The sequence below is a fragment of the Diadema setosum genome, chromosome 5, assembly GCF_964275005.1.
Source record: "Diadema setosum chromosome 5, eeDiaSeto1, whole genome shotgun sequence".
Classification (NCBI taxonomy): domain Eukaryota; kingdom Metazoa; phylum Echinodermata; class Echinoidea; order Diadematoida; family Diadematidae; genus Diadema; species Diadema setosum.
Genome location: NC_092689.1, coordinates 24330714 through 24343716, shown reverse-complemented (window position 1 = coordinate 24343716; position 13003 = coordinate 24330714). Strand labels below are relative to the sequence as shown.

The 13003-nt window shown below is 38.8% G+C and overlaps 1 protein-coding gene across 1 annotated transcript; it reads right to left on the bottom strand.

Moving 5' to 3' along the window:
* Window positions 1–2864: 2864 nt before the first annotated feature.
* On the bottom strand, window positions 2865–12073 carry LOC140228796 (matrix metalloproteinase-18-like). The gene is made up of 7 exons (XM_072309069.1): window positions 11920–12073; window positions 10447–10872; window positions 7471–7629; window positions 5816–5905; window positions 4894–5027; window positions 3862–4003; window positions 2865–3208 (listed from the first exon to the last, which is right to left on the bottom strand). The coding sequence occupies exons 1-7, from the start codon at window positions 12071–12073 to the stop codon at window positions 2865–2867; spliced, it is 1449 nt and encodes a 482-aa protein (XP_072165170.1).
* Between the last annotated feature and the right edge of the window lie 930 nt (window positions 12074–13003).

Genomic DNA, 13003 nt, shown 5'->3' with positions numbered 1-13003 from the left:
GTTTGTGTGTTCGCGGCCCAAGCTAGCTGGCATGTGTGCAGGTAATCGCATGGGTGAGTTTGATCGTAAGTATAGGTGTTTATGGTCTTAGGCGCAGATATGGTTATAAACATTCCATTGTATGTTCTTACTTTTTGAGCTAATGGAAGAAATAAAAATTGACTGAATCTAAAAACAGTAGGATTACTAAGTTTGCAGAGAGATGACAAGACTATAACCGAAATACACAATAACAATAAAAAGCCAGAATAATTCATCAAAATTACTGCAAAATAGCATCGTCAACTCTGGTCGACAACTTCATTGGATACATGAACTGTGTAATGGTATAGGTTTTCCCATCCATTTTCGCACTTTTGTCATTCAATTTCAAAGATTTATTATTCAATTTCGTCCCGAGAAGCAGGTGGAACGCAAATCCTAACTTCAATTTCGTCAATTGTCATTGTAATTCGTTTTTCGTCAAACATTTTCGAAGACAGCATTCAGAATCGTCAGTTATCATTCAAATTCGTCCCTCCCGCTGACGGATCGCAGAATGTGAAGATCAAATTCGTCTTTGTTCACATAATTTCATGATTTTTTTTTATTCAAATTAGTCAGATGTTGTCGATTTTTTATTTTGATGGTGAACCAACTTTAAGCCGACATATTTTTAGTTTCTCTCGTAAACTGTATCGTTACACATTATTCCCTAACCATTTGCTTTAACAATACACAAAAAACAAGACAACCAACGAAAATGATTGAAGGATAAACGACAGTCAAAAGTCATAACCCAGGACAGTATGTCAGTGTCACATTTTGGACTTTAACTCGTAATGTTCAGGTTTCCGCATCATAGGCCTAATGCATGAAGCAAAGTTTAAATTTTATACCCTGGAAAGCAGCAAACATAATTATGTTATCCATTCTTTGACATTAAACAGGCGAAAATTCTACACTTAGATTTTGTCTTTAATCATATTTGCCTAGAAATTGTTTGTCAGTGTTTTCGTTTACGAGACGGTATACGTACACATGGTACATGTATGTTTGTTTCAGTGTGTACTCGGATTGCTTGTGTGTGTGTCTGTATCTGTGGTTCTGTGTGTGTGTGTGTGGGGCACTTAGGTGTATGTTAACTCCTGAATGTAAAATGTGAACGGTTACAGGAAAAAAAAATACATGAATGACTGGAAAATCACACCGGGTTGAGATATGAGACAAATATGAATGAAAAGTTAACGAAAATGACTGACAAAAGACGAAATCGATCCTGCTTTTTTGAGTGCTGCGAGTGAGACTGACGAATTTGAACTGTAAATGACGAAAATGTATGCCAAATGACAAAATTGAATGGACTTTATTTGAAAATGAACGACGAAAGACGAATTTGAGAGGAAGATTGGCCCACTCTCGACATTCCGCGACGAAATTGAAGTAAAAATTTGTGAAATTGAATGAAAAAAGTTTGAAAATGAATGGGAAAACCTGTATTATTTCTTATTCCATGGTAGAGGGCTTAATGGGCTTGCGCAAAATTATAATATTTAATCTATTTCCTACATACATGGGGTTATCGTGAACGATAAGCATATTTCTATGACAAATAAAAAAAATAAACAGAAACACCCACAGCATATGCCACAATGGCGGTTTTGATACATTTATATAGCCGCGCTCTTTGAAACTATTAACATGATATCAAACAGCCATCATTCATAGTTAAGTCAAATAGGGACTATTTAGTAGATTTTAGAATGATAGCATGGCAGATAGAATTATACGTTCTCTCTTCTAACTTTAAAGAAAGATAATCAGTAAACGTGGATATGAACAGGGAGGTGATCTCCTTGATATGAATTATCTATTTGTGGTGTCTATATTTCAGACCACCTATGATATACCATATTGCATTAGACGCTACATTTGCTCTGATCATTCGATTATTCGGAACTGAGTCATGATTGGTCATCTAGGGACCTACAGAATACAAACTTTGCTTTTTAGTAGGTTCCTCACATATCAAGATTGCAAAATTGTCTTTTTCTCTTGAAGACAACATTATATACTTTCTTATGTTCTATTGATTGTATTACTATATTCATGAGATGTGAAACAACAATAAATCAAATAAAAAATCAAAACTGAGTACCGCTAGATAAAGCTTAATAACCACAATTGAAACTGCTAGATATGCGCTGCAAATATATGCGTCGTCATGACTGATGTCTGAATCTTGTCTTGTTGCTGTTGTTGTTGGTTTTTTTTGTAATCCCAAAGTCTCATACAATGAATTGTCACATGTTTATAAAATTTGTCGCATTTCTGCACTATCGTATGTGCATCGATCTTTTGTATCGTTGCTGTTAACTCGACTTACATTTGGCGTGCTTGAACAAGGGTTGTTGTTGTTGTTGTTTTGTTTGTTGTGGTTTTTTTGTGTCATATCTTATGATATTATCGTGCATTCCCCTATTCATTCATGAGACGTCAAACACACAAGTAGGCCTATTTTTAAAACAGCCTGTACTGCAAAATCCGTTTACAAAATAAGTCAGAGCAATACACTATGATGTAATCTACATGACATAATAACATAATTTAGGTACTAACGGAAATTCAAGCAAAGGAAATTGACGAGAATATGCATTCAGCACAGGAAATGAATTATGATTTTAAAATCTGCTCGTCCCAGAAATTAAGTTCTATGAAAGAATTAATAAGTTCATTATTTATTGTTGTAGTTCACATTCTAAAAGTTTTCAAATCAGCCGCAGACCTGCAATCAAGGTCATCCGTATCCACTTCAGGTTGTCCATGTCATATTGCAGCCAGTGAGACTGTGAAGTATACAATATCACCTAAAAGAAGAAAATATCTTACGCTTGAAATGTAACTGCTACTAGAACGAAGAGCATTGATAATAGTAGACTAGCGCAAGAAGGCTTGCTAACATCAGCAGATGAGTCTCCTTCCAGCAGTGAACCCACGGCGTTGCAGCCTAGCCACCACTTAGCTGTGGACCTGGGATAGCTTCTGTCGACCCTGAGGCCACGGTCGTTAAAGCGGTAGTACTTGGACCCGAAAAAGAAGTAAGTGCGCCGATTACTGTACTGGAACGCTGTGTCCACCCCGTCGGGTAAGCCCCGCCAGACACTCATGTCGCGTGGGTAGCCAGAATCCACACGCCGCGCTTTCATTGAGTATCGATAGTACTTGGAACCTGATAAGAAAGACAAAAATGACGATCTTAGGACGATTTTTTTCCCTCATCTACTTAAGTCAGGCGCCATTTTCAACAAAGTTGTGAGAACGTTATATTGAGCCAGAAGCAGAAAAATGACGCCCTTCGCTTTCCTGTTCTACTTTAATTTGAGGCAAAACACTAGACGTTATAGTGTAAAGAAAAACAAAAAAGAATTGCGAGGAGACAACACATGCACACTGCACACTGCATTACTCCAACGAGTTCCAGGTGTTACCATCTCAAACTCTAGATATTCTGAAAGCTTACATTGTGGCCAAGATCTGTAGGCCCTATTACAGAAACACGACCAGCTGACATGTGAGTTTTGATGGATGTTTTCTATCAAACATCACCCGATTTTTTGATGGTGTCGAAACGAGCATCCTTTAAATTTTCTAAATGTAATTGGATCATCACTTACCGTAGCCTATCCGATAGGCGTCGGGCTGTATCGATACTAGACTGATCGCTATATGGAGACGGACATGCCAATGCCCTCGCATGTCCATCTCCATATAGCGATCAGTCTAGTATCGATACAGCCCGACGCCTATCGGATAGGCTACACTTACCGCAAAATAATATGTGAGTTTCGTTGTTTTTGCTAGAGCATTGAACGATGGTCTCACCTTTGATGAAATAAACCCGATTATTTCCGCTCCAGACAAAAGCCGCAGACACGTTATCGGGAATTCCTTGAAATTCTTCAGAAATTGGCTTTGGATAACCTTGGTCGATGTCTCTGTTTGTCAGACGCCAGTACTGACTGCCCTACGGTAGAGGAAACACCAATCAACACCAGTTGGAGATCATCTACAAGATTTGATTTCTGACAACATCACGAGAGGTGAACTTTTCCTTCCAGAGAATACTCAACAATCATCTGATACCAAACGCGTATCTACGTCTACCCCATAAATGAGTTAATGATAATATTAGGAATGCTGTATGCCGCAGGTTGTCAAGTTTGGTATCTCTCGTAACTCCTTTGTTTATCTGCACTCTTTCTTGGATTTTTGTCTGCTTATATGTATCAGTAATTTGAAATGTCCTCTGAGGTTTGATAGATATAGGTCAGGTTATGGGAAAATCACTCTTGAATTCATGGTTCATTCTTTTTATTGTTCCATCATCACCCGATCCCTCTGTATCACGAGAATCCTAATATACCCACACGCAGTCTTATAAAAAGCTTCTATCTCACTATTACACATTGATTTCAATATTGCTATCATAACAACCGCTAGTCTGACACGAAGTTGTATCCATGCTCCGTATCTTTTTCTGCACATTTGATCGCTACTGACAGGGCCTACACGTAACGAATTTGCTTTTATAGATCCCATCAAAATTTTCTAGAATTTTCACTTATAGATTCAAATTTTGACAAACTGACCCCCATATTCTATGCTAGAAAATTTTCATTAAACAACCAAGCTGGATGTCATATAGTCCTTTTATGTTGTTTATTTGATGCATTTTTTATTTGATAAATATCAGCATTGATTGAAAGGAAATGAAAACCCCGCATTGAACAAGAAGGTTCTAGTTATATGAGACGAGGACATAACACGCACACAATAATATCTAAACCGTATACAGCCAAAATACAATGTCTATCCGATGTTGGTTACAGTTTGAGAGAATTGAAACGCACAAACCTTAAAGATATATGTTTTCTTGTTAACACTGTAGTACATGGCAGCATCTAGATTCGTTGGTAATCCATCGAAGATGTCTCCAATAACAAATGGGCCCGTTACAGAACGCCCGACACGCCGAAACACATGAGTCTCTGACGAGTAGAAATATATACGTATACATTCACAGGAAAGGAAACAAAGCTATAAAGAATGCTTGTGTATCGCAGTAACGGTAAATTCGACGAAGGTGAAATGAATGTAAGCACCGGTAGACGAACTACGGTTTTCATTCTTGAACTAACGCGTGTACAGACATACTCTGTTAATTATTGATTGGGTGATAAAAGTAATTTATTTAACGTAGCTCCAAGGGGAATTCTATGCCAGTTAGAAGTTTGTCTGACAAGAGGTTATGACATCATCATCAGCTCACTCTTTTGCATGTTTATATCATCTTTTCGAGAACTGTTTTGCAAAAAAAAAAAAAAAAATGCGACACTTCACAATTTTATTACATCCCTTCCAATTTTGATCAAATTTTCAATGTCGTGTTAATGCAATTTTACTCTTTTTCCCAGGCCAGTGTGTAACTGGTGCGGAATTCTTCTTTAAGTTGCTGTCTGCTTGATAACATTCGTGAATGATATAGAGAACATAGTGAAAGAAAAGAAACGTCCAAAGAAAATAAAACAAAAAAATGAACGAACGAACGAACAAACCTGTAGTGAACTGCATGATAGCAAGTCTTTTTGAACAACTTTTCCTCATTGGATCTCGAACCTTATATACGGTCGGGGGGGGGGGGGAGGAGTTGTTGGTTGGGGATTTTTTTTTGTTTGTTTCTGTTCTGTTTTTCGTTTTGTTTTTTGTTTTGTTTTACATGCAACATTTGTATATGCTTGTCTTATCAACCAGCAGAAAAACAGAAACACGAACGTACCGGTTGCTATGTATGTGCTTCCATCACTGGTGCGGAAGACTGTTTTCACGTTGTCATGGCAGACTTCTTCGGACGGTCTATCATCTTCACCTATGAGATAGGATATTCAGAATTTAAGTAGGATTTTGTTCAGTTTACACTCGTTGCCTTAATCGTTCATTTGTCATGTCCCTCGAAAATCAGACTGTCAGGGGCTCTAGCATTAATGTTGGGAAAATGTAATTCCATCTAGAGTCAATCCCAGCATAGCTTTCTTCAAAGTATCAAGGAATACCTTAGATTCATCGTTTGTAAGTGTTGCATTGGCAGAACGGGGTCATCCCACGAGTCCGACACCCACGAGTCACACGATCCACGAGCTCGACATTGAAAACAGGGTCCATGAGTCATACATGACAACCTATATGAGCTAGACACTATACGCAAAAAAGGCCTGAGAGTCCGACACAAGGCAAACAAGGCCCACGGGTCTGGCACTATAGGCAAATAGGTCCCATGAGTTCCTCACTAAAGGCAAAAAAGACCCATGAGTCCGACAATATAGACTAAAAAGACCAGCGAAACCGACACTGCGCACATTAAACCCTGTGATATAATGTCGGTCTCTCCTTTTTCCCTCTTTTTTGCCTAGTGTCGAACTCATGGGCTGTAAATTATGACTTTTGGATGTCGGATTCGTGACGTGCACCCAACAGAACAATTCAAAATCGATGCAGTTTCTTCTCGTTTTATCTGCACATGGACTCAGTTTGGAAGGTACAAATTAGTTCATGCTATAAGAAATTAGCAAGAAACCCCATGGGTCTAAAGCGCTCACGTGAGCATTATAATATTCACGCATTTTTGCAAATTATTACCTAAAAAGATATGGCAAACTTGGGATCTTTGTGGAAGGGGGGGGGGGCGTTGTATCCATCTGTACAATAAACCACGCTGGTAATACCTGCCAAATTTGCAGAAAAAAAAGAATGTGTTTTTAAAATGAAGATCACAATATGAAAACTGGGTCCAAGTCGGTCCCAGCCTAAAGAGGACCACCCTGGATCTGGCACAAACAAACTTGAAAGTAGGCCTATACATCATCAATGTACATTGCATTTACTCAGAGCATTTCTGGTTTTATAGAAGACTTTTTAAAAGATACTCTTATTTGTGGGATTACCACTGTAGTTACTCTTAGCAATTACTCAGCTTTATCACGTCTGGTTCTAGAGAAGAAGACATTTGAAGAGCCTTGATTTAGGGGCTTTGGGCCTCCCCCCCCCCCCCCGGGCCCCCTTTGTGGTCATGGTACCGTCATCCCTCGCCCCTTGCCACCTGACCAAATTGAGATTCTGTCACCCTAGCAATTCTACCAGCCAATTTTTGTGACAATATGTCTTGGGGTTTTGAAAAAATAAGCCAAAAAAAAAAAAAAAAAACTAACTAAAAAACCTACATCACGACAAATTCAGAACAGAACTTGACACATGAGAATTGTAACGGCTTAGTGAAATTAAATGCTTACATGCCATTGTAACACACTCTGTATGTCTTCCCGACTAGGGTAGTACAAAAGAAAAGTATTAGTAGATTTGTGACCATAATTATATGCCTGACACATGTTGAAAGATAGATCACATGTTACGGGTCCACATCCCGCAAAGTACACGTACCATAGAGAGATCGAATGCCTGCGATGTCGTCGTTATGTAACTTGAAGCTAGGATCGTAGCCACTGTAGTAGGGCGCCATCACAGCTCCCGAAGTGGATGAATGACCAAGACCCAGGCTGTGACCGAGCTCATGAGTCGCCACTTGCAGAAGGTTGATGCCTTGCGATGTGGAAATGTTGAAGGAAACATAGCAGTAAATGTAAAAAAACATCTTGCAGTAGCAATAGCTGAGGGGTTTTCTTGCTAGCATTATGTTCAATATCACGTACGTATGGCGATATTCAGTCTAAATCAGGAGTACCACATGCTGTACATTGTTCTATTTTAACAAACGTGTGGAGCTCGGATAATGATCTTGATCTTTCTGTTAGTACCTGTGACATTTTCATACCAAGGTCCTTTGTGGAGAGACGATATGAAGTAGTACTTATTCCATAATTTGTTTAAAAAATCTTTAACTCTAACAAATTAAAATTGGGAACATTAATTCATCAGTTATTCATCATTGTCCCATCGTATACACACTGCCCTTTGATAGTAAAAAGTGAAATACCGTTCTACAGGACCATAAACCGCCCTCTGTTGTTTTTTAGAGATACATGTACGTACTGTGTGTACATACTGTTCTATACAGACTTCATCTGCATCTACAGACTTCAGAGATACATGTACATGGAGTTAGCATTTCACTTAAACTAGTATCGTCAGGAGGTGTATTGTTTTGGAGAATCTGTTTGATCCGATTTCTGATTTCTGATTTTGGCGCAATCAGCCCAGTATTTGGTCTGAGTCTGATAACTGACCAATTAGTCGTACTGGTGTCCTGCGATTGTCGAAAGTGTTCGGTCAGTCTGCAGATCACCCTTCAATCACAATCAGGGAGGGGGGCATTTCATAAAGCATTTTGGTCGGATATTTTTCTGACAAACTGTTACAAGGTTATACTGAAATCCTTGCTTCTGATTGGCTGAGAGCAAATTTGTCGGACAGCTTTGCCGGACAAAATGCTTCATGAAATACCCCCCCCCCCCCCCCCAACAGATGACAATCGGGCGGCTACCGGCCTTCGATCTGACTACTCTGATCAACGTCAGATCTTTGTCGGATTTGCTAGAAATCAAGGCCCCCAAATTCAGCTTGTCGGCTCAGATTTCATCTGAACTCATCGGAACGCAGAAATTTTGGCATATTTGGGATCAGATGAGCCTCCAGTGGTCAGTGGAATAGGGCCTCATGCTGGACTAGGCTTCCATAGCGCGAGAGGTGACCCTTGTCAAGCTCTATCGAAATGCAAATGTCAATGGCAACCCACACGAAAATGTTATTATAAAACAGATATGGCCGACATATTCGGGGACTCTCAATTTTGTGCTATATTGTAATACCTTGAGGCGAGCTCCTCGAATTATAGCATGGAGTTGAGATCCCTAGTATAGTGGCAATTATATATATATATATATATATATATATATATATTTATATATATATATCTTCCACGTGTTGAAGAAGAATGAGTCTCAAATACGCCATCTGTAAATCCAACAAGAAGTATACACTACACTGACGAAGGCCCGAGGCAGGTTTAAAATATTGTGAATAAAAACCTTCTTGTTGGATCTACAGATGGCGTATTTGAGACTCATTCTTCTTATGATTATATACCGTATATATATATATATATATATATATATATATATATATATATATATAGTGAGTGTGATACGTGAATCTTCAGCTGCTAAACCCCTGGGCCGTCGCATCTTAGTAGTGTGTATAACGAGAGTAAAGAAGAGGCGGTAGACGTTGCTTTTGAATCCTCACAATTTGATTTTACTTCGAGCTTTCGGGCTCTGCCCTTTATCAAGACTGAGGACAAATCGGACAAAATACAAAACATGGATATCATATACAAAAAATAACGATGATCAAGACAATAGTGAAAATAATAACAATGATAGAGGCAGAGACGGCAGAAAATAAATACACTAATGGGAGTGTATATATGCGTCAATCTTACGTAATATAACATACATACATACAATCACAAATAAGCATACATCGGTGTACGTATAAGCATTTAGAAATATGTATGACTAAACAACTGCGCGCACACATGTACATGTAGATACGAATATGTACGCACAAACACACTTGTAAATCTCCTCAGATATGTGAAGACAGGCAACCATATAAACACTAACGGCAATTAATAAAATCATAAAAGTAATTAATATACACTCCCATTAGTGTATTTTTTTTCTGCCGTCTCTGCCTCTATCATTGTCGTTATTATTTTCACTATTGTCTTGATCATCATCATTTTTTGTATATGATATCCATGTTCTGCATTTTGTCCGATTTGTCCTCAGTCTTGGTAAAGGGCAGAGCCCGAAAGCTCGAAGTAAAATCAAATTGTGAGGATTCAAAAGCAACGTCTACCGTCTCTTCTTTACTCTCGTTATATAAAATTAATATGTATATACCAGTTGTACATAAAACCCGAAAGCAGTCCATCTGTGTATGATGTGATTCTATAGATTTAACAGTATTTTGACATGTCTTATTTCATCAACTTTTCTTTTTTGAATATCATCTATAAAGAAATAAAGTGGAGTAAACTCTACAAAGGTAAAAAAAGAAAAAAAAAAAGAAAAAACACGCAACAGAAAATACAATGAGCCCGCTGGACGTCGCTGAAAATCGGTACTCCATCTACAATACGGAAAATAGAAGGAATCGAATGGTTTGTACAATGCTAGCAGTACAGTACAATATGATACGATACGATACGATACGATACGATACGATACGATACGAGACTATACAGTACAGTATAATGCCACGTATTACAGTTCGTTCTGCTCAGAAGGTGGCATTTGTAGCATTTTGGAACTTTAAACGTGACGGATAAAAGACGAAATGATGGGATTTTTGTCCTTGCACTACTTAATCTATGATATTCTATTTGACGTTCACCTGAGGCTCTTTCATGTGTGAACTGCTCGTCCTTGTCAAAGTGAACGTCACCTCCTATATCGTCTGGGCTCGGAAAGAATGCATGAGCGAGAACTCCGTTTCGTCCGTCAAAATTGCTGCCATCTCCATGGTCCCCTCGTACGAAGTCCATTACAATCTCTACATCAACAGCGGGGTTTGTTACCTCAGTGAAGTTCAGTGATGAGGAATCACTCCAGAGCTTGAATGCACTCCTTAAAATTTCATTGAGAGAGTGAATCTTGTAAGAACCATCAAGGCGCCACTTCAAGTCCTTGTTCGGCCACTTGTAACCCTTCGTAGCTGTGTAACGCCGCTTTCGGGCGGATACGGTTGTATCTTTCTCCACATCGGGCCTACCACATCGGGGCAAGTTCATCATTTCGTAGGTTTTTTCATCCAGATTTCCTGACGCAACATAGAAAAATGATCATTGTGGTGATGCTAATCGTCTAATGTGGTATCCCCGCTCTTACTTACATTTTAGTGGATTGTTTAGCCTTCGCACGTGTCAAATATCGTTTTTAGATTTGCTTGATTTTGTTCAATCGCCAATCTTATGATTTCGGCTGTACTCAAAATCACACTCCAGAATTTAGAATTAAGATAACTTCTCAAACTGACGAAAGTAAGCATCCCATTTAAGATGGTAAGAAGAAATATGGCCATTGCCCTCCCTCCTGCACGCTATGGCGGCCATTACGCAATTATTACACTGTGTCTACCTCCCCCCCCCCCCCTTTGCAAACATCCCGCTTGATGTCACGACAGTGCTGCTAGCGACACCACGCCCATTCCAGCAACTATAAAAACAACAAAGAATGAGAAGAACTACATCTTTTCTGCTTTTCTCACTGACGTTTTCTGGAGCCACCCAGAATGTTTCTGGTATAAAAATGTGCTAAAAATTAATGGTAAACAGCGCCCTAACATTTTGTGTTATTAAGAGTACCCCGTTTCATCTATAGAACACAATGTTTGGAACACTCGTCACCAAGGAGTTTAGAAGACTTATAGTAGTGAACGGCATTTACATTTTGTAAAGACAAGCTAAGTCATGTCATGGGGTCATTTGTCACAAATGTAAACTGATATAAAAGTAAAATTGTATTATGTCACTGACTCCACTATGTCAAAGGGGGGGGGGGGGGGCAAGAAAGCATTCTCATGGTCGTCGGAAAACTTTGTCTTGACTGAGTTGCCCCTCTCTACTCCTGGCAAAAGCACTATGGTGGAGAATTAAATGCGCTTTTTACGAAATGCATGTCGACCAAATTCATGGCGGCCAAACACTTCACACGAACACACTAACTACTATAAGGTGCTCGTCTAAAATGGGGATGAGAAGAATACTCTGAATAATGAACACTATATTATTACTTCTAACATTGCAAAAAAACTGACACTATATCTGACATCTAAAAGCGCGGAAAAGTAATGTTTACTCATTCTTACCGGTTTCGTTTATGTGATAAAACTTCTGGAAGTTTCTCAGGGCATCAGCCTCAATCTGCAGAGATGAAGGCGTGCCATTGGTGAGTTGGTCATCGCGCAGGTAATTATACGTCCTGAGGAAGGCCTGTGACACGAGCAAAGATATTGATGACATGATTGTGGTCATTCACGTCAGTGGTTGGTGATAGAAGAAAGAGTTAGTTCGATGCAGGACGGTTGGTATATAAATTTTTCATTGTTGGATGTTCCGGCAACAAAATTATATTTTTGACTAATATTGATTGATTGATTGATTACATGATTTGAGTTCATTTTCATTTTGTGTTCACTTAAACGAAGAAGCAAACATTACTGCATAACAACTATAATAGCAATAGTTTTCATGACGTAAAAGGTATTTTAGCAACAAATGATAATACGAAATAACAATAAGAACAAAAGAATGCGTTTGTGTGTGGGAGGGGGTGGGGCTGGGTAAAATTGAAAGGAAACTTGTGCAGTAACCCCCCCCCCAAAAAAAAAAAAAAAAAATGACTCATGAAAAGCATAATACCAAAGTGGTTTACATAAAAAAGCTTGAAGTTTATGACAAAGAGAAAGGAAGATAGGGCAAGAATTTAGATAGAGGGGTTAGACAAGCAAAGCAGGTGAGATGGGACGAGGTGGAAAGAGGAGAGGGGATATAGCAGGCAGATTGGTAATTTCAAACAGAAGATCTTTGTTGTAATCTATTCCTGAATTACCTCTTAAATCTAATCAGACGGGTTATAGAGACAGGGGAACCTCTTTCCAGTCTAGGATTAATTGCACAACAGATCGGTCTCAGCTTGATTATAGCAAACCGTTGCATTTTTTTCCCTATAGACTTCTAAATGCACTTACTATTTGACACACTATTTGATCCATTTTTTCATTTTGTTGTTCACAAAATGATTAAGCTGAAAGTATAATTTCCTTTGCTCATTCCATTCATGATTAAATCTATTGCGTTGAATCAACCATTTAATATGTGTATGTGACAGAGAACTTTGAGGACATGTGCGAGGAGTCGAAGCGACCAGCGGGGAAGAAAATGGGAGGGGAC